Source organism: Hydractinia symbiolongicarpus, chromosome 7 (assembly GCF_029227915.1).
Source record: "Hydractinia symbiolongicarpus strain clone_291-10 chromosome 7, HSymV2.1, whole genome shotgun sequence".
Lineage (NCBI taxonomy): Eukaryota > Metazoa > Cnidaria > Hydrozoa > Anthoathecata > Hydractiniidae > Hydractinia > Hydractinia symbiolongicarpus.
The window spans coordinates 5,765,783-5,788,650 of NC_079881.1; the positions used below are offsets into that span (position 1 = coordinate 5,765,783).

The following is a 22,868-nucleotide window of genomic DNA, read 5'->3' on the forward strand; positions in this document are numbered from 1 at the left end:
AAATTTGTAATTCTAACATATTTTATAGCGAGCATCATAAGTTTTTGAAAAACCTAAAGGTACATTGTTTTTAATAAAAATTTTCTTTTTTTTAGATAGAGGCAGCCTGATTGTTACAAAAGTAAGTGTTTTGATTTACTTTTTATTCTCCTGAAATCATCCCTACTATACTAGCAACTAAACAATACCAGTCATCTTTCACGGTTTATTAAACACCAAATTATACAAAAATAAGAACTGTCGTTAATTTATGCTAATACATATTAGCATAAATTAACGACACATTGGCAACAGGGAAATCATGGTTACTTTCGTTTATTCACTGCACAATATTTTTGTTTACGAGAAATTTCTACGAATATTTAATAAAAAAAAACACTGAAAACCTAGAATACTGTTTTTTAAAGTTTATACAAATGTCAGTGTTCCAAATACAATCCTATTGTTGCTCTGAAGACAAGCCTGTAAACTAAACAAGTTCACTGGATTTGCCTATTTCATTTGAGTAACCACTATCTGAATTAACGTACTCTCATTACAGTCTTGTCTGTGTTATAATATCACTTCATGTTTTAGCAACCCACTCATTCGAGCAATCGTCCTATTGAGTGCAGATACCAAAGGTAAAGAACTATCGAAAAAGAGGGGTACATTAAGAAATTGTTTCGGTAGGCACTTAAATAGCCCATACCACAGTAAACAACAATATCTCCCAACAGAATTTAAAAAAATACGATTGAGTATACATGCTCGGTTACTACAGAAACGCGTTGGATAACAGCCGCGCATTCAATAATATGTAGCGTCAAAAAAATTAGAAAAATAACTCAAAAAATATTTACCAACAGCATTGTATCTTTACACATTATCTCCATCGTTGGGCGGCATCTTGAAATATGAAGAAACGACATAGCTTGTGAACTCTATCGTTTTTAGTTTCAACTTCCTTCACGTCAGAAAATGATTTCGGTATGTTACACGTTTCATACCGAGATAGATCTGATCTAACCAGCTTGATCTTTTTGGTCACCATGTGAGAATTATGATTGAATTGAACTTTTTTCTGTGTGCGCGTATTGAAAAATATTACAAAAAAATAAATTAAGAATAATTAACCTGCGAACCAATGATTGAGGTTAAAAAAATAAGTTATGATGATTTATTTTTTACTGAAAATCTGGCTTTCAGAAAAACGACTAGCTATTATCTGATTTTGTGCACAAAATTATGCGCACATTCTGAATAATTAACAACAAAAGCGTGGGAATGAAACGAGAGCATACTGAGCCATTTCTGCATGTGCAAAATTAAAATAGAGTGAATTTCAACTGGGTATTCTGAAAATCATAAGAATAGTAGGAATTATAGACTAGCCTTAAATATGTTGCGTTCCAATTACGTTGTTGGTGTTTTTACTGTTAAAGCTCACCTCCTATAAATTTTATACGAAAGACCTTAGAAAGTTATCTGGGCTAGAACACCATATTTTATATCGAAAAGAGAAAAATATGCCCAGTTACTTATTAGTCTTGCATGCTTTTATTTGGTCAGAAAAGCCCTTGATTGCTTTCGTTTGGTCCGAAAAAACTCTCCTAATTGCTTTCGTTTAGTCCGAAATGAAAAATTACACGGTATCGGTTACAAAAAAATTAACGATTATTAGGGAAATACATGCTGTGCTAGACTTCGAATACCGTAAATATGAGACAAAGTCGTCAATTAAACCAATCAGGACACGTTATTTGAGTCAACCAGCAAATTAAATTACATGAAAATTGATCGCAAGTCAGTCGCTTTTTTGCCGTATCCACCGACTCAGTCACAGAAGAAAAAGGTAAGAAAATTTATGTCAGTCGCGTGACGCCGCTGACTTAAACTGGTCTGCCCCTGCCATGAGTTTTTTAATTGTCCTGAAAATCTTAAGAAAGGGATTTAAGAATAATACTGAGTATACTTACTACACTTTTTGCGTATATGCAGCTAATTTGAAGCAGAAAAAGCTTCCAATCAGGAAAATTTCATGAAAGAAGTAGTTATAAAAAACTTATTTTTCCGCCTAATCTAACAACTGTAGAAATTGTTTACATGAGGTAAACAACTACCTGTTTTTTGAATGCTTATCTTGACCTTGGGCAGAATATTTTTCGCGAAGCAAAATAGTCAAACATTTGGTTTAGCCCGCGAAAATTTTCGCCTTTCAAAATGTAGAAGCTTATTCTGCTTTTAAACTATGGAGAATTCCGCCAGCCAGCAAATAGCAACCTCGTTCCCAGGGCATTTTGCCTTGTTGATGAAGTTGATAGCAGCCACTCCGTAATAACGGCTCAGGAGCAACAAGACCCTGGGGACGAAGTTGAGCAAATAGAACTGCATGACAGATAGAGGAAAATGAAGAATTACTTCTTCTTCCAACTTTATAGCTGATATTTTTGTAAACGAATGAGAGGCAATTTACAAGCAAGTTTGTAAATTCTGAGATTTTCGGAAAATACGTAGTGTTTGTGGAAGCCAGGACAAGTTCCATTTCTGCACTTATCTCGTTCTTATTTTTCTGACGTCAAACTTTAAAATTTTACTTGCAAATTCATCAATGGAAAATATGCTCAGAAAATCTTTAATATTTATTTTAAATCACAAAAGTTGTTAAGACGATGTATACTTGAAAAGATGAATGGATATAAAAATATTATTAAATCAAAAATAAAAATTCAAATAGAAGTGTTTCTTTTGTCGGGAAATAAAGTACAAAGAATTTTTGGGCACCATTTCTGATTTCATTATAATCGTTGGCGACATAATGTAAAAGAAAATCAAAATATTATAATTGAATCAATATAGCTACAAGTAAACAAAGGAAGTCCAACTGCCTTCGTGCAGATGAATAAAATAAATAATATGATCCCACTGAAATCTCAACAAAACCTAGAGCCCTAAAAAATCATACGGAAAAGACATAATTGTTTATAGAAACTTCAAAAGATCGAAAACAGGTGCATAAACTTATAAAACTGAAACAAATATGTTACAACAACAACAAAAGCACTTTTGTTTGGCTTGTTAGCAAAACAAATAAATTCATTTTTTTAAAATCTGAATCTAAAATAAAATCAGAAGAATAAAACTTTATATGTGAAAAAAAAATGAGCTTGAAGGTCATGAAATGCTTTTTCGTGTTTATTTTACTCCAACTTGTTTTTCGAACAGTCACCGGAGGTTGTGGTAGCAACATCACAGCTGCAAAACGATTAAACGTGCTTTCTTTGATGTCATTATCTACACCTAATGGTAAGCAACATAACGTGGACTCGATTGTACTGGGGTATATGTTCGAGTTAGAATTTGCTGCTAGATTTAAAAACAATACTTTGCTTGGCTACATTGCTGTAGATGTGTGCAGCAGTAGTGATGTTTTGTTGGACGTGTTGCTGACGTTTTTGCTAAAACCAAACACACCACACATATTTGCTGTGTATTCAGTTATATCTTTTGAAATGACCCAGCTAGCTGCTTCCATCTTGTATCCTTATGACGTTCCACTTTATGCTCATACCAACAGACCAGTAATTCCAAGTCAATTGCTGGACAATCCAAATAACGTATTTAAATATGAGATATTTACCAAATATGATAACCAGGTACCTCGGGCAAAGGATTCTGCATTTCTATCGATTTTATTGATAATTATTTGTCGTGATAGCGTTGACTGTAATAGCACAGATTCCTCCGTGTCGAAGCTTTTTTCTTCTAAACGCTGCTTAAAGATGAGGCGATTGAATTTAAATAACAAAGACAACATCAAGAAGATGAACAGGGTGATTAATCATACATATTCTGATGCGATCCTTGTTAGTGGAAATATCTATGATGTTGATGAGTACTTGAAAATCATTGAAGGTGCAACCACGAATAGGAACATATTTACGGCAATCAACATTGAGCAATATGTGCCACTGTTTTGTAAACACTCTCATAAAAATGCTCCCTACTTCTACACATTGGCAAATTGTGAAAACAACACAGTGATTATTGATTATCACAGTAACAGATTTTTTATTTTAAGTTTAATGTATTTTTTAATTGAATCATTTCGAAGTTACCCTCAGGTGCCAATCGTAAATGCAAACGCGTACTATTCTGTGATAAACAACGATTCGCAGTACTTGACAGGCCGTTGTTATTCTCCTATCTGCATGGAAGGACGAGAATTGGTGTTTGATAAATATTCAGAAGAAAACTGGGATACCAGTATTGGATGGACTTGTGTGAAATGTCCAGAAAACAAAATCAAAAGCTTTCGTGGCAATTATAGTTGTGTCGAATGTCCAAAGTACCTGAAAGCAAATAAAAACAAGACAACCTGTTATGATCCATATCAATATGTGTTTTTGGAGTATAACGATAAATCAGGTTTACTGCTTACAACAACCGTCATCTTATCGCTTGTTGCCATGGCTACGTCTATTTTTGTCTTTCTGAAACATCACAAGACACCCATTGTATTGTCATCCGACAAACATGGGACGTTACTGCAATTGACAACGCAAATGACGCTTATGCTCTCTATCGTGGTGTTGTTTATAGGTAAGCCTAGCAGTGTGATTTGTACCTCCAGACCAATTTTTGTTGGCTTGCTGTTGTCTTTTACTACATCAATAACATTGAGTAAAACTCAGAAATTTTTGAGAATATTTCAAGCCAAAGTTAAAATGAACAGCAGAGAAATAATATTCACAAGAGCTGTGGAAATCTTCTCCATAAGTTTGCTTGTGTGCATTTCATGTGTGTTGTTGATTGTCTCTTTTGAAAGCAGAGAAAGCCAAGTCAAAGAAATCTTCTCAGAAAACAAGCAGCGCATAGTATACTGCACAACAGATTGGCATATACAACTACAATTTGGCTATATCACGCTGTTACTGCTTGGCACAGCAGTGCAAGGATTTCGAGCGCGCAAACTCCCAGCCTCATTCAAAGAAACGAACTTTCTCACCTTCACGTCCTTTTTGTCAGTTGTTATCATCGGCGTCACATCTGTAATATACCACAGCCAACAAGATCACTACCTCCAGACCTTTATAATTGCGGTTACCGTCCTTTTTTTAACAGATATTAATTATATGGTGCATAGTTATAAAACGTATGTGATTTTATTTCGACCAGAGTTAAACAATACTTCAGTTCTTCGCAATCAAATCATGCTCAAAATGACAAAAAAATCGAAATCGCTTGTTTAGACTAAAAATACTATATATGGTGACTTTTTTTGTATGTAATTTATATCTCTATATTAATAATACCCGTTATACATCAATTTAAAATGGTTGCGCCACAGTTTCATTTAGGAATCCTGCAGACCAATGTCGTTACTTTACGCTAAGTAGCGAACAAGATTGCACGAAATGTCGTTGGAAGAAGTATGTGCGACCGGAGAATTGTTGTGAACTTTTGTACGGCCTAACGGGTAGTTTACGGATAGAAAACTTTAGATTTTTGAACAAATTGGCACGTAATCGTAAGGCGCGAAAGTCACTTTTTATTTCAAAGACGTAGTACACGCATACTGATATTGTCTATGTTCATACTTTTAGAGCGGGTTTAAAGTAATTCAGTTACAACTGTAGGATACTGCATTTGAAAGTCATCGAGATGAAAAATACACTTAGATGGCGTTATTAAAAATGACGTCATTTCACAGAGTAGATATTTTTTTTTAAAATATGTTCCGTGTTTAACATTTATTAGTACCCATATATCCTATTGGCAACATTTTTTATAATTACCTGGTCTAAAAGAAGTAGAAATCCAAAACTTTTTTTGTACAACCAACCAAGTCAGAATGGCCGCTCTTGAACGATACTCAATGTTGCTGACGTCACCTTTTCACAATTCTAGGGTCTTCACAGGCCGTTATGTAGATTTCTTCATAATGGACTTGTTAGAGTGCGTAACTAGTAATTTTAACAAAGTGAGCTATTTTAAAGAACATCCAAAAACAGCAAATTATCGATATTTTTTGCTCAGAATTGTAGAAATCTTGATCTTTTAAACTATAGACCACTTTCCGCGTGACGTAGTTGTTTTGATTTCATTTTGAGAACAATGGGCATGCGCGCACTTTTGTGTAGGTAAAAAAGCAGGAATCGCACAGGGTAAAATGGTTATTAATGAAGAGTAAGAACTGGAATTAAATTTTAACCATTTTCTTCTAATTCTTCTTAAAAAATTTCACTAATTTTGAGCAATTATTTCTTTTTTGGATAAATTTCTTTGATTACTGTGGTCTGTTGTTTATATTTTCTGCCTACAGAAATGCTGCGCATGTCCAAAAAAGCCGCAAACTTTTGTAAACATTCGCAAGTCATCTATATAAATATGATATTCAGAGTTCACTGTGTTTATTATCAAAATCAATAAACCATATTAAAGATATTCTATTTTGCTTTGACGGTCTGATAAATTGCTCAAAGGAATAAAAGCAAATCGAGTTTGCTTTTTTCATTTTCAATGTTTTTATAAGCATGTTACTGATAAAGCTGACAACTTTATCAGTAACATGCTAATAAAAACATTGAAAATGAAAAAAGCGATATTTATCAAACCGTCAAAGCAATATAGAATATCTTGAACAAATTAAAGTCAAAGTTATACAAACGCGGGATAATTATGTTCTTTATAATAAAGACACCAGCAAGAAGCATTTACAGATTCGGTTCCCATTGTCATAACAACCACAGCTGCGCGAGAGTTTCCTTCAAATAATCAAAATGGAAAAAATGGATTTGTAAACACGCATTAAAAATATAAAAAGATCTGCAAGCATACTCTGTTCATGGAATTTAAAAACTACACATAATGAAAAGTAAGGCAATTTTCTCACAATTTTTAAGTCACGAAAGTCGAATAAAGTCGAAAATTGAAAAATAAATTGAATTCATCATAAATAAAGATTTACTCTTATTTTTCCCCTAGACACATTCTTTGGCATGGTAAAGAATTAAACTTCACAGAAAATTTTAGTGAAACCTATTTTTAATAAAACATATTTGTGCCCTTTTTACAATCCGAAGTTATTCACCTAAAACGATGCAATTATAGTTGTCAATCTTGCCCGTAGCGTGGAAAGGAAACTCGTTTTTCGGGTTGGGTATTATATAGTGTTTAACTAAGGGGTAGAAGGTTTTAAAAGCTCAATTGTCTAGACCATGTTGAAATTATCCAAGTTATGTATTCTTCAGCCCCCTTAATTTTTCAATTCAATGAGCCCATAACAGCGGTAATCTTGCGTTTATCTCCTTTTTAAAATACTTTTTCATTAAGTGATCATAGCAGATGAAAAAGATATTCGGGCAGAAAAGAACAAAGAATTTGAAGTCCAAAGTAGAGAAAATGGTGTATTGAAAAAATAAAAGAAAAATTAATCAAATTCCCTGATAAATTTCATCGATTATTTATTTTCATTGAAAGAAAAAAAACATTGAAAACATTGAAAACTTTTGTAGTGATTTTCGATCTTAAATGTAAACAAAAATAAAAACAAAACAAAAATATAAACAATTGACTACACTCGCTAATTTCACTATTTAGTACTCAATGAAAAGAAAACAAACATTTCTTATCAACCAAACCAAACATTCAAGTGGATACACTAAGAAAAGGTCTGTTTGCTACCAATAAATATCTTCTCAACCGATAAGTCACACTATGTGAGAAAATATAGACTGCTGACATGAATAACCAATGAATGTATCGAAAATAATTATTAAGGTTAAAAGACATTCTACTGTGGAGGTAATAAAACTAAATAAATCTTTAATATCTGTCCGTTAGAAAATTTCTGTAAATTTAATTTTACACGCCTTCTTGCAGTCCACGTCAAAACATTTCTCTTCATTCTTTTTACAAATTGAAACTCTCGTTATTTTCTATCCAAGGTTCGCTAATTTAACTTCCTGGGAAAATAAGATTGAAACCCTAATTTCTTAGAAAATTTTCTGAGTCGTGATTTTCCTATAAAAACCGTTGGCATGGGATGTTGTGTTTCCTTGCGTTGCTCTCCCAATAATTTTCGCCAGAACTAATTTTTGCGGAATTGACAAAATATCTCAAAATTTGCGACAATTAATTCCCTGGAGGTAGATAAACTATATACACCATGATTTTCATAAATATTTTAAATTTACAAATATTCAGTTTTTTAATCCCATTATTGCAAAAACAATGTGTCATGTATGGTTCTGCTGCATTCGAAATTTACTTTGTTTACTATTTTTTAGTTGTACTCTATTTATACTGTCGTTTCTGGTATCAAATATCCTGGGGAGAGGGGTGAATGGCTTAAGCTATGCTGATGACAGACATATAGTAGAGTAGCTATAATTTGTTATCAACATCTAAGAACTAAACAAAAACATGCTTTCCTTAACAGATCCTTAGCAGATCAAACAATTAAACGTTATCAATGAAGGTTGACCTCAACCTTCATTGATACTACTTGCCAATGAGATCATTTGTGGTAATTAAATTTTTCAATCATTTTGATTAAAGCCAGGATGATGAAATTAATAACCTTAATTCTTAAAGGGGGATTGTCGCGTGTGTGTCAACTGGTAATTAGATTGGTGATTAAAATAACAGGGCCGTAGCTAAGTCCGATTTTTTGGTAGATGGATGGGTGGGTTAAGGTAAATATCGGGATTTAAAATCCTCTTTACAACCGCGATAAATCTACTGACCAAATATCTGTTACTGAGTTTTTACCATTAATTAGAAAAAAATATTAAATTGGCCTGGTATAATCAAATCGAGTAAAATTGAGAATTACACTATAGGAATTTTTTCACATTTAGCCTTCTTGGGGGTTATTTCGCATACACATTTCACCCGAAAAAAAAATTTGTATTTCTTGTGAACGCTTAGTAAACATTTAACAACAAAATTATCGTGACAGCCAGTATTGGTGTCAAAATAATCCTTAGTTATTGTCACAGCTAAGAATTTCAAAATGTCTAATAATATGCACTAAGTATTCATAACCCGCACATTATTTGAAACTAAGGTCACGAGTGATTAGTAAAATGGATTTTGCATGCTCTTTTAACACTATAATGAGAACATCAAATATTGTAATGTCTTTTTTAATGTAACTCATTGACTTATTTTTTGCACAGGTCTTCGTTCTGGAGATGCAAAACCAGGTATTGATTTCTATCTTTCCACCGCAGACAAATTGTAAATGTTAGCAGTGAAGTATTCCCATAGTATCAAACGCTGAAATAATCTCCGCATCATAGAAACGTAATGCGCCATTGTAAAAGTAATCTTGATTTTAAAGTTCAGTTAAAATTAATAATTTTAAATACCCCCGTCTTTTTAAAAATTTAAAGAATTAAGGTCTGCGCAGACGCACCTCCAAAAAATAAAAAGAACTTTTGAAAGAGCGTCACGCGGTGACAACATGGCCGAAGTTTTAAAATTATCTTTCACAAAAACATTATTTGTTTTTCAAGTACTACTGCTGGGATTATTCGCGGGTTATGTGGATTATAAAGATGACGTCAGCCTGTCAAAAACGCATACCTTGTACTCACGTGAGTATATCTATGTACTTTTTTTATTTTGAACTAGATGATTCCGATTGAGCACATTTCCAACAAAGCCGCAGTGCGGGTTAGTTGAAGCCTGACCCTGTTTGGAATATTAAAATTGAATAATGCGCAAGTGATACGTTCGCTGTCGCATTATTACAAAATAAATGTCGGACGACATTTTTTGATAATGCAAATGTGCAAATCAGGGTTAACCGCCAAAAACTAAAGCTCAATTCAATCAACTCAATAAGTAACCTTTTTATCTTCGACTTGAAAAAACCATTCAAGGACGCGAGTAGAATTATTTCCTTTCAAAACATTTGAAAAATCTATACTAGTCGCTCATTGGAGGTTTCAAAACGAAACATTCCCCATCCATACTTGACTTAGAAAGTGATGACAAGGAAGGAAGTCATTTGAACTTGAAGTTTGTATGAGAAGCAGCATAGTGGATTAATATTATTTACAGAGCAGAAAGCGATTTAAAAAACGAATCCAATGCTGAAGCCCTTTTTCTTAAGTCATCCCATTACCCACGCAACATCCTTTCTCTATATACGATACTCTGAATTCCTAAACCGGAGAGTAGGGACACCCAATCTAAAAACAAATAAGCCTGCGCTTTGAGCTCGTGTGAAGAAGCATAGCAAGAGCTAAAAAAACTTATCTTAGCAGAACCATAAACATATCTCCAAAGATTTAAAAAAAACTATTGATTAATTAATATTTGTGAAATCCAATTAATTGTGAACCAACTTCGTTCCCAGAGCATTTTGTTAAGGAAGACTCTGTAATAACGGATCAGGGGGCACAAGATCCTAGATAGGAGGTTGGTTGAGTACTTATCATACCTTATTATATAATAACAGTATTTTGTATCCGTGTACGTGAGAAAAAATCATGCTACAAACTCACGAAATCCGAATGCAATATATTTTTATCTTGTTATGACGTCCTTTTTCAATTACAATTCGCCTTTGTAACAGACGTAAACTGGGAAGTAATTAAATTATAAACCTAACCCCTGTTCTATCTTTTTTCAAGTTTGCAGGCGAAAAAGTCCTAGTGAAGAGGTTGCAGTCAATTGTTAGAGTCCTCCAGAACAAAATAGGGTCTACGACATAATATATCATTTTTTAATAGTATTAATAAGAGAAATTAAACTTTTGCTTGGCGTTTTTTTTTCTTCAATAACCATTTAATCACCAACCTCGTCTCCAGTGATATTATAAGTATTTATAGATTGGGACAAACTCTGATCAGATATGAATGTAAAGAAACCTAATAAGTCCTGGGATGAGGTTGTTAAAAAAACCTTACAGCAGCAGTCCAACGATTATAGCTGGTAAGTCAAGCAGCAGATTCGTTAGGCAATTATTTCAAAACTGAACAAACCAAGTCGTAGATTAACTTTCAAAAATTCTACATAGCGAGTTGGTAATCTCATTTTCATTCTTAGGAAGATTGAACTCTATTATGGGTCTGTTTACAAAATCTTATAACTCAAAAGACATCATTTTCTTTCTATGTTTTTATGAATCTTTCAAATAAAAATATCCGTTGGAAATTCTTAAATGTTCTTAACACATTTGGTGAAACAACTATATATCTTTTTCTTTTGAAGGACGACGAGTCCAATGTTGGGATGTTAGAAGATTCCTTATTCCATGAAATTAACGAGTCGTGAAATTAATGCGGTTTTTCAAAATTCGCGTTAATTTAATGACCGTTAATTAAATGCAGTGTTAATTTAAAGACTGTTAATTTCATGACTCGTTAATTAAAATACTGTTAATTTTGTGACTTTTTTATAATATATAAAACCTAAATAATACAATATTTTCAAAAAAAATTTTTCTATTTTCTTCTCATCGGACGATAGCTCAACGGTGCTTTCTTTAGCCATCGTTTTTAAAATGGATTTTGTATTATCTTCATACTCTGGTCTAAGTGGAAAATTAACTGAAAGTTTTCTTCCAAAATTTTTAATTTTTTAACATCGTCTTTAAAAACAACGTAAACTTTTATTTCAATTTTCAAACTGCCTTGTAATAGAGGAGACCGCTTTACTATCTAAACCCTGATCGTGACGTTACAACCATTGAAGTTAATCTTTGCTTGTCAACTTTAAAACCAGAACATGCGAAACTCATGAAAAGCATTTCCAAACTGAAAAAGGTTGTAACATCATCACTGCTGATTGGAGACTGCTGGGATAACAGAAACATTAAAAAGCGCCAGAGAAGCAAATAGCGAGGTCAACATGGATTTGTAAATTACAAGTTCATAATACAAAAAAAGTTACTGTTAAAAAAATCTTCTATTCTTTCTCAAATTCTTGTTTATTAAATGCATTTTAAAATAGAACCTTGCTCAACCACGTTAATTAAATGCCTTTTCAAAATAATTTCATTGAACCGCGTTAATTTTATGACCGTTAAATTAATTTGCGTTAATTTCTTGACTCCTTAATTTCATGGAATAAGGTATATCGTCGTCCTTGTATGCTAAATAAATAGATTTGTTACCGAGAAGTCATCACATCTATGTATTAATAGCAGCATTTCAACCTCGTACCTAAGACTTTTTAATATAAACACTGGTGTGTTTTAGGAATAGATAAAGGGGACTGGGTACAGGAATACAAAATAAGTATTTAATTGTCAAACGTTTTGCAATCTGTTACCAAGACGACGGATAAGTGTGGCTAATAATAGTTTGGATTCCATTAATTAAAAAGTAAGATGGAGAGCGAGGAACGTCAGCGGTACCTCAATTATTTACACTCGCTCTTCTATTCGACCAAACGCGTCTCTCCACTTGAGATGAGAGTGGTTTTAGTCTGAGGAATCATATGTAAGAAAAGTCCCGAATTCTGAGAGCGAGTGACCAAAATCAGCTTTCCAATAAAGTATTCATGGCTGTAGTTGCCACCTGTTTATAACGGGTGCTTAAAATGGTCAATTCTATCGCATTAAAGATGGCAACGTTGTTAAAAATGTTTATCCTTCTTGTTTAGGAAGTTACAACTGCTTTTTTTCTTTTTAACTGCTAGCAAGTTGTCATTTAAGAAATTAAACAAGATAGATGGTAATTCCTCTTTCCTTAATAAAGTGTTGTGACGTCATAGCGCTCAATCTCCATTTTGTATGTAAGATTAAAACACATTGGATCGAATAATATCTTTGCTTATTAGGTTAAGAAGGCTTTCTCAAATAATACATGCATACCGGGGGGGAGGGGGGGAGTCATGGATGAATGTACTGAAAAAGATCAATAAGTGGGACCTCATCATCCATTTCAGCAATTATTGGACAGGGTTAACTCTCACTCTTAAACAGGGTTCACAACTGTAGAAAAACCTATTCCTTCTGTATTGTGAGAGATATTTTATAAGGAAATACACGCCTTTCTTACTATACTTTTAAGATTAGCCTGGATGCTTCTTAGCTTTTATAAAAATTGAAATTTGGGGAATCACATCCCTGTTTTATAAGGCGAATTCCCATGGGACGATTTCTACGACGACCGTCATTAATACTCGAATTTGATTGGTTGCGATTTCGTCATGACGAAAAGTTGAATTGGTTTATACTTTTCGTCACAAAAATCGCCGCAAATATGGTCCAGTGGAGATTCGGCTATACCCTAAAAATTCCTTTTAGCAAGATCAATGTCAATCTATCAATTTTACTTTTTAAATTTTTGCTCAATAATAGAGTTTTCCCGAATTTCTTAATTATGTCAAATTCAATTAAAGAGGTCGATACTAAAAATGATTCTTTTCCCTAAATTCTTTATCAAAAGGTTGAAAAAAATACCTAATGTCGTAAATATTTCTGTTCGTTAAGTGCCTCAATTCCGAGCTGAAAGTTAGTCAAACCCTTTATTATATAGCTGAGCTTTCTAATAGCCTTTAAATCTAAATATTTTCCAACCAGAATATTATACTGCTCTGAAAACTTCAGTTTTGTCATGATAATTTGATATTCTATCTGAATATCTTTATTTGAAGAGCATAGAATCATTATAAAATTTTGGATGACGTCATAACTATTATAATTTATGAAATTCAGGAAAGGCGTATTTGCGAGTTAGCAGTTAAACTTACCTATAATCTTAGCCTCAAGTTAAGAAAACATTTTGTTTCTTATAACAAAAAATAAAGTTCTTGTTTTACTATTAAAACAATTTGCTAAATAAAAAATAAGAACATCCTAAGACTCGAATCATTAGTTTCTAAACTAAGAACAAACCGAGTGAATTTCTTCATAAAATGAAAACAAGTAATGACTCCTCTTACATTTTTCTTTCAAGCTACCAATAATATTTTTTGCTTGCGATCGTTTATTTTCTCACCGATAATAACTGAAATAGTATTTATCTTGGCGCGATTAATCATAAACTCGACATAAGAAATTTGACACAAATTCAAACCTAAGCACAAAATGAGGCTAAATTACAAGGCTGTGTTCTTACTTTTAGAAATATGAACAAATCAATTCAATGTTTTGAAAAATAAGAACAGCCAGTGCCAGGTCAGATTTTAGAATCTCGTCGTGACTACCCTTCCGCATTTATACCCATAAAAATCGGGCATCGCCTTTTGGAAGGTTTAAAAAAAAAGTATACATCACACGGATAGCGGTGTTAGGGGCTGGGGGTTCCTTGCACCTTCTCCCTACTTTGTTGCTAAATAATGATTGGTTTTTAAATAAGAAATATTACAAAGTAAGAAAGGGGATGTTGAGGAAAGTGTTTCTAAATTTGCCCATCCATGGTGTAAACATTTTTTTTACTCCGTAACTAACACTGCCCCCTCTGCCATCCTTGCGCAAAAAAATGTAAATGCCTTTTTAAATGTCGACCTCACTCATTTGACGATGATGAAATTCGTTTAGACGATTTCTCTAACATTCCGCTCATTTTAGAACTAAAAATTTAAAATTAAACATTTTTAAAATATTTTTTAGATTTTCAAGATGTGCATGTTATGGTATTCGTTGGTGTGGGATTCTTAATGTCATTTTTAAAAAAGTATGGTTTTGGAGCGTTGTCATATAACTTCCTCATATCGGCAGTATGCATACAATGGGCAACTCTACTGAACGCATGGATCAAACAAAGAGTGCAACAAGAGGAAGGGCATAACCCAGATTACGTGGGAAAAATCAAACTTGACCTAGAAAGGTGCGTGATTATTATTTATCACTCAAATAAAACTTTTAACACTGATTTATAATTTTGTGAAGCTTTTACATAAAAAGAGAAATTTAGCACCTCAAATTGACCTATAGCTGCAATAAGTGTTTTATAAAGCAATATTTAGATCCTAGAGAAAAATCACTTTAATTAGCACTATTGGGAAAAAGAATTAAAATCCTAACCAAAAATTCAGTAATCTAAAATTCCTTCATTCAGCTCGCATTAAACAACCTGGCAACCTCATTCAAAGAGTTTTTTTTCCTTTTTAGTACATGGCCTTAGGGACTATTTAATTTTGAATCTTAAGATCTTTTTTATTCATTTCCTATAGTACCAAAACTTTTTTTTAACAGATTATCAGGAAACTAGTGCTCTAATATGAGAAAGAGGTATAACAGGGTCATTTATTTAGCACACAAGATGACATTTTTGGTTGGCGTAAGTACAGAGGCAAAAAACAAATTCAAGATGTAGATCACACACAAAAATAACTAAAAATATCTGTAACAATCTTGTAAGTCTGATGCTGAACGGCCAATACATTCTACATAAATAATAAACGCAAAAAAAACAAGTAGTTACCAAAACACAAAATTCCCCACACTTCACCTATACGCAGCTCAAATACTTTACACACTGACAAACAGAAACTTATGCATACGAAACACGACAAATACGCTATACCCGAGAGACAAAAACACAATAAAAAATAGCACACAATAAACAAAGACAAACTGAATATATAGAAGTATTTATAAAAAACACAAAGAAGGAGAACCAGATGCTCCTACGTAGAGTTTGAGATCTACACGCGTCTGATACGGAAACATTACATTTGGCATGTCTTTGAAACCGAAGTACTAATATAACCTTTAGAGCGCACAAAAAGTTAATATCTCCCTTGCTTTTAATGATCTCTGCTGAGGCTTGACCTGGAATTTTTAACTAAACTAAAGACTAAAACAAATACCATAATAATACAGCAATAATTGCGCCAATTAAACGTTTTTAACGCCAAATTGCAGTGGAAGTTCGGCCGATAAACGCATATATATTTTTCACAGGTTAAAACTTAAGGAAGTTTAAGCCATGACGATGGCACCACCAACTGCTTGAAACTTGAATTAGATTAAAAATTTACAAGTATACGAAAATGTAAAAATCTAACTTTTCAGGAACATTATTCAGGAAAGGACTATTAACCACATTTTCTTTTTTTAGCTTGCTGACGTCAGATTTTACAGCAGTAACTGTCGTGATTTCTTTCGGCGTTTTAATCGGCAAAGCTAGCAGAGTGCAGCTTCTGTTTGTTGCCATATTTGAATGTATCTTCTTTGCTATTAATGAAGTTATTATTAACGAATTTTTGCACACGACCGATGCTGGAGGCTCAATAGTGGTGCACATTTTCGCAGCGTATTTTGGCTTGGCTGTTTCTGCCGTATTACAAAATTCTGGTGATGAGCATGAAAACGAGACATCTACGTACCAATCTGATATATTTGCTATGATAGGTAAAAAGTTTAGTTACTCTTACAAGTTTCACCACGTTTTGCAGGTCTCTGTAGTAACCATATTCTGTTCAAAATACCGCCGCAGCTTTTTTTCGTAACACTCTTCCCCTTTTCCTTTTGCCCGAAAGTGATTTTACTACTTCGACCTAACAAGCAAGCAAAAATGGACGAAATATGTACGATGGACTGAAATCTGAGGACCGGTGCAGCCGTGGTTTTTTCCACGGACTATGCATAATTTTGAACTTAACTAAACCATAGACTAACCTCTAAAAGAAAGCAGAAATTCTTCTTGTTCTAAATTAAGTATCCCTTTTTCAACCATGGCCCGGTCTTAATAAGCATGGATGGAGAAATATTTCTTTCTCAATGATATAGGGTTAGACTCAAAATATTTCTTACAATTCCATAGTTTCAAGTAAGATGTAAATTTTTGAAAACTGATTTCTACTAAAATTTCGTTATCTCTGCGCATGGCGCATAAAACCATTTTATCGCATGATGTCCGCGTCGCTACACCGAACAAATCTCAATTGATTGTCCTTTTTAGGTACATTGTTTCTGTGGGCGTTCTGGCCAAGTTTCAACGCATCTCTTCTTGTGCAAGAGGCTAACAGACACAACCGTGCGATAATAAACACATATTTCTCACTCGCATCTTGTGTGGCAACCACCTTCTTTGTGTCTGCTTGTGTCAACAAGAAGTACAAGTTCAAAATGGTAGGTTATTGACTTATTTGTAACGGCTAATTTTGCTCTACTTATGCTATTTTCTTACAAGAAACAACTTTATAAGAAACTGACCAGCCTAGTCCAAAAAAATCAAGAAACTTTAACTCATTGTATAACAGTTTTCATCAAAAAACTTTTTTCACACAAGCCTACCATTTATTGGACAGATGTCGAGTAGGTTATTCTGACAAATCATGGGATTACTTTAAAGTTGACGATTCCAATGGAACAAACATTATTTTAGATGATATTAGAAGGCAAAAAAGGCCTTATTTCATCTTCTCTTGCACGTGTGTTGATGAAAGACGCCTTGTTGTGTCACCATCATATTTTGATTACATAATTCGCTCTTTTAGACCTCGTCAAAACTAAAAAACTTATTAAGAAACTTTTGCCAGTAAATTAATCTTAAAATTTAAGAAACCTTGGCTAGCTATTTGCTTGGTTTCCCATAAGTTAATGTTGTTCTATGACTCCTCAGTTAAATCATTTTCTCTTTAATATTGTCACAATGCTTGGGTTTACAAACATGTTATAACATCCAAACAAGTTTGGGGTAAGAAAATAACCATCAACTAGAATGCACGAATAATATCTGGTATTCAAAGACAAGTATTAGCTGTTACCTTAGTTCAATGTGTCACATACCAGAAAATAGTATGTGGGGGTAGATTGCAGGTTTGGCGGCTTTTGTAGACATGTCGAAATGATCAACTAGGGTGACATTGTCACTGTTTTTTTGTTAAACATGACAAAAACGAATATGTTCTTTGTTCGACCAACGATTGCAGCATTAACAAGTGATTCGCCTATGCTCATCAGCCTTTCAATAATTTGCCTCGATTTTAATAACGGGGGTAATCTCAAATACGTAATATTTATTTTATCTATCATCTTGATATCCATTATCTCAATATTTCCCCTGCTAACTTTTCGATGCTTTGCAATATTCAAGCCCTTCTTAGTTTGCATATACGAAGAAATTGAAAAAAAACAACCTTAAAAATGTGTTCCACACAATAATGTGTTAACTATATTCAGGTGCATGTTCAAAATGCTACCTTAGCAGGTGGTGTAGCCGTAGGTGCTTCAGCCGATTTGATGATCAAACCATGGGGCGCCGTTTTAATCGGAATGTGTGCGGGAATTATAAGCTCTCTTGGATACGCACACGTCACTGTAAGTTGATTATTATTTTGAATAATTCTATTTCAACATTGACATTAATATTCAGTATTGAATACTGTTTCTACTAGCTAACTGGGTTACCCCACATATTTAAGATTCTACTGAATGCCTTTTATGAATGAAAACAGAACCGTTTTAACTTGACTTTTATAAGTTTAGATTATAAGTTTATTAAAAAAACAGGCTAATACAGTTGTTTAACAATTTTGTGAGATCTGATGATGCTTTTTACTCTATCTAGCCATTTCTCAATAAAAAATTAAAAGTGCATGATACTTGTGGGGTGCACAATTTACATGGCATGCCGGGAATATTTGCTGGGATTGTGGGAACAATCGCTACAGCATTTATCGATAAAAGTGATTATCCAAAAGGAGAGTAAGCGAGACTATTATCTTATTGGTTTTATTCTTGATTCTTATAATGGACAACTGAAACAATGCTAGTGTTGATATAACTGTTTTCTTAAGAAGAGAATATTTTCTTTAGCTTCGAAGCAATATACAAGAAACACGACACAAGGAGCCTTTCAGAACTGGCAGGTTATCAAGCAGCCGCCATTTTTGTTGCGTTAGGAATGTCTATAGGTGGTGGTCTTATAACTGGTACTCACTTCATATTTGCTTTGTTGCTTTTGTTCGTTCGTTCGGTCGTTTTTTTTTTTGGCTTTTTTTGTTTTATTTCCATCACAAGGATATTTTCGTTTAGGTTTGATCATTAAAAAAATGGACACGTTGGATGAAGATGAACTTTTTTTTGATGCCACGGAGTTTGAGGTAACTTATTCTTTATACTTATATGCGAATATTATAGGCTATAGTTTAACCTTGAAAAAATTACCCCTACACTTACCAGTGTGAGCACCATTACCATAAGAGCTTTTATTTTTCGTGTATTTACTGATTTATTTTTATGTTAAGGTGCCGAATGAAGATATCAATTCGAATATACACCATGATAATAACTTTGAGTTAAAACATCGACCAGCAAAAGTTGCATGAGAAACAATCGCACGTTCTATACTTGTGCATATTTTTATTGTGATGGTGATAGCTGCCAATGTTTAGTCTCAAAGCTTTCAGCCTAGGAGGTGCAGTTGAGGGGCCTGTTAAAGAAAGAACTTATTATGGAAAATTGAGAAATATTTCTAATGAACATTTCTTGTTGATTCTGTTACTTTTAATTTTTTTTTTACTTTTAATTTTTTATCATTACTAAAGTCTTGTTTTCTAATGTATATAAGAACGAGCTTTACAATTTATTAACTTTTGTAGACTTTTTAAATAAATCCTATTTTCATAACTTTAGCGTGACAGTATAACATCGTCATTATTATCCAAGTTTGCCTTTTTCCGTTGGCGCATCAGCTGGAAATTCGAGTTTTGTGATACAGATCGCATCAATTGATTCTGGGAGAAAAGAATGATTTCAATGGTGGCTCAGTTTTTAATCAAATTGTGTAGATGTTGATAATTTTTTGTCCAGCAAAACATAATTTATATTTTATTTATTATTATTATTATTCCGATATTTGTGTCCTGTGTTCTGAATGTATACATTAAGTATACACTGGTATTGCCTACCCCATTTCCCTCACATTCCCTCACAAGGCTTAGGTTGGTAGACACTTGCTAAACCAGCCCGGTCTGGGGACCAAACCACCGACCTAGTAATTACGAAGCGAACTTCAAAATCACAAGGCCCCGCGCTATTAATTCAGGCTGATTACTGATCGAATATTTATTATATCAAATAAATGGGAGAGGTGTGCAAAAAACGAAGTCAAAAATTACCAATGGGTGGGACGATTATTTGCTTGTTGTTAAAACAGATTGATTACATTCAGGTAATTCGAAACATAATTGTCTAAAGATCACGATTTGATAATAAAAAATTATTGTAGTTTTCAAAATAGGTTAAAAGGTCAATTATTGCGCGTAGCGATATCGATTTATTTTAAATTTCATAATACAAGCAAGTGAGATTAGCTAGATAATTTTCTTCAGTTACAATGGATGATGCTGTATTAAAGAAAGCCTTTACAATTGAAACCTTATGACATAATATTGATCGGCAACTAAGAAGAATCGCATTGCATTCTGTTTTTTTAACTCTCAGTTGACAACAATCGAACACGAATTTTTATGAGATGGGGATGTCTGTTTATTTTTTTTGATTGCCCTGGAAAATCTTATCATTCCTTTTCATTATCTTAGAACTGCATCTATTTTCCTGATTTCTTCAACATAAACAGCCGTATAATGACACAATGTTAATATACCCTTCCTATACCGGGGTGCAATGCGATTGAGAAATTTAAAATGATTTAGATGGTCGGCCGGTCTATTACATCCCTCTTTGGGCAAAAGTAATGAATCTTTCATCAACAACATCTAAATCGGAAGTAATTAATACCATTCAGTGCTAGCTTATACATTATATGGACATATAAATTTATTCTCAAGATAAAATCACGAAACAAAATAACATACCACGTTGTCATGGCTACGGAAATAAATTCCTGCCAGCAAAAACAAAACAACATATAAATCTGGCAGGAAACGTTTTAAGCATGGCATTTGCGCGATGTTGTTTCGTTATCCTTTCCTTTTAAATGTTGTCATAGGTCGAAATAAATAAATGAATAAATAAATAGATAGATAAAGTAAATATGTATTTCTTTTTTAAATTTTCCTTCTTGATAAAAAAGAATATACTCAGGTACCTGAACATAACATCTACTCGATCGAGTTTGTTTCGTGCTGGAGGTGAAAAAGATTTCTGTTTAAAGACAAATTAATCCCTTATGTTCATCTTGACCATTGTTGTTTTTTTGCTTCAAAATATTCATTAATTCTATGAATTCACAGCATGCTGCACAAATGGAAAGCATTGCTGGAGATCGAGTTTTATTACCTATGTTGTATAGAACTACAAATATATTTAATACAACAATTATATGCAAGAGGATAATATATTGCTTGATGTGCAGATGAATTTATAGATGAACCAATGTTGATGATTAACGAAGCTCATAAAGTTTGAAGTGGCTTTAAGCTCTAATAATCTAGATTGTTTTATATGTGCTCGCGAGATGCTTTCCATGGGTTGTAAATTTTGTTTGTTTGTTTGTTTGTTTGTTGAAGTAACTTATGTAGTTGTTGTTTTGCTCTGTTTTATTCACAAAGATGCAACCTTTTCTTCTACAGGTTGCGTTTTTTAAACAACTTTTAATAGTCATGAGTTTTGGACAACATTGAAAAGGATTTGGAATGTCCAGTAATGTTTCTGCGGTATTTAATCCAAAGGGAAAGTTAATATTTGACATCATCAAAAATATTGCGAATCCTGTTTTGAATTTTAAATAAAATAATTCTTTTTAGCTGCTGCAGAACATGTATTTAGATTTTTTCGTTGTAAAGAACTAAAAAAAATGTGTCTAAATATATCAAAAAATCCTGCCACTTTAGGTGACTAATTTGATGGTTAACATTTCTTTTGATCACTTATTTGATTGCTTTGTCGAACTCCCAAAGGAGCAGAAAATTTTCACGAGATAGGGAATGTTCGAGAGGAAGAAAGAGAAATAGGAAGACCAAAAACTGCAAAAAAGTAAAATTTTATTCAGGCACGGGAAGATGTTTAATAATCAAGATTGTTTGAAGAGGGATCAAAATAGACGTGCTTTGTAGAAATTAATGTCATTTAAGTAACTGGTTCAAAACAACACTTAAAGAAATATTTTTCATTACGTCGTTACCATGGAGAAACCTCAATCGTATCCAAAACATGCGAGTTTCTCACGTTCTAAACTTCCAACATTACTTTTCATACTTCTAGTAGATATATTTAAAGTAATTAAAATATCGTGCTACTAAGAACACTTGGATGATGTTGGTTTTTGTTTTTATTGAGAAATAGTTTGATATGCCAATGACACTTGTGGAGCGGATTGCTTAAGCTGACTTAAATAATTCTTAAGCATCTGTAAGTGTGTTGTGTTCATGTTTCGTCCTAACATGTCATTTTAATTAATTAATATCAGATAGTTCTCTTTTTTCGTGCATTGCCGATCTCTCTTGGTATTAAAGGGGTGACCATGTAAAAATAGTGATCTAACAGAATGCGAACTAGGATATTATACGGATGAAAACATGCGAACGGGTCTTTGGGTGTTAAAAATACACTAGATAATCCCTTTTCAGGGAAAACTTTGCGAGACAAAAATTTTGTCGTCGGAAAGAACTTTTGTCTGACAAACATTCTCAGGATTATTACCTAAAAATACCTCACAATCTTAGTTCGAACAGGTACTTGCAATATTTTGGATAAATAGATAAATAAATAAATAAATAAATGAAAGAATGGTGTTGCTGTGTAAAAAAAACTCATTTATTCGAACAATCTTTTTTTGTCAAATGTTATGACTTTTGTAACAAAATTTTGTACGACAAGAAGTATGACATTTTGGACTGAATGATGCGGAAGTGATGTTTATTATATAGGCAATAGTCATTAGCCCGCTTATAGTCGATAAAACTCTATCGTATTTGTTATTGCTAGGCTGAAGATTTCGTGCGCGCTTTAGCGTGATCAGATTTTGGCCTATTGACAGACAAAGGACATCATTATAGAGACAGCTCTT

At 33.2% G+C, this 22,868-nt stretch overlaps 1 protein-coding gene across 1 annotated transcript; it reads left to right on the forward strand.

The window, feature by feature from the left end:
* The first annotated feature begins 14,565 nt into the window (after positions 1-14,565).
* On the forward strand, positions 14,566-19,949 carry LOC130648441 (ammonium transporter Rh type A-like). Its single transcript, XM_057454492.1, has 5 exons — positions 14,566-14,774; positions 16,011-16,303; positions 16,854-17,023; positions 18,077-18,214; positions 18,465-19,949. Exons 1-5 carry the CDS (start codon positions 14,578-14,580, stop codon positions 18,603-18,605), a joined length of 939 nt encoding a protein of 312 aa, XP_057310475.1. The 5' UTR covers positions 14,566-14,577; the 3' UTR covers positions 18,606-19,949.
* The last annotated feature ends 2,919 nt before the right edge of the window (positions 19,950-22,868 follow it).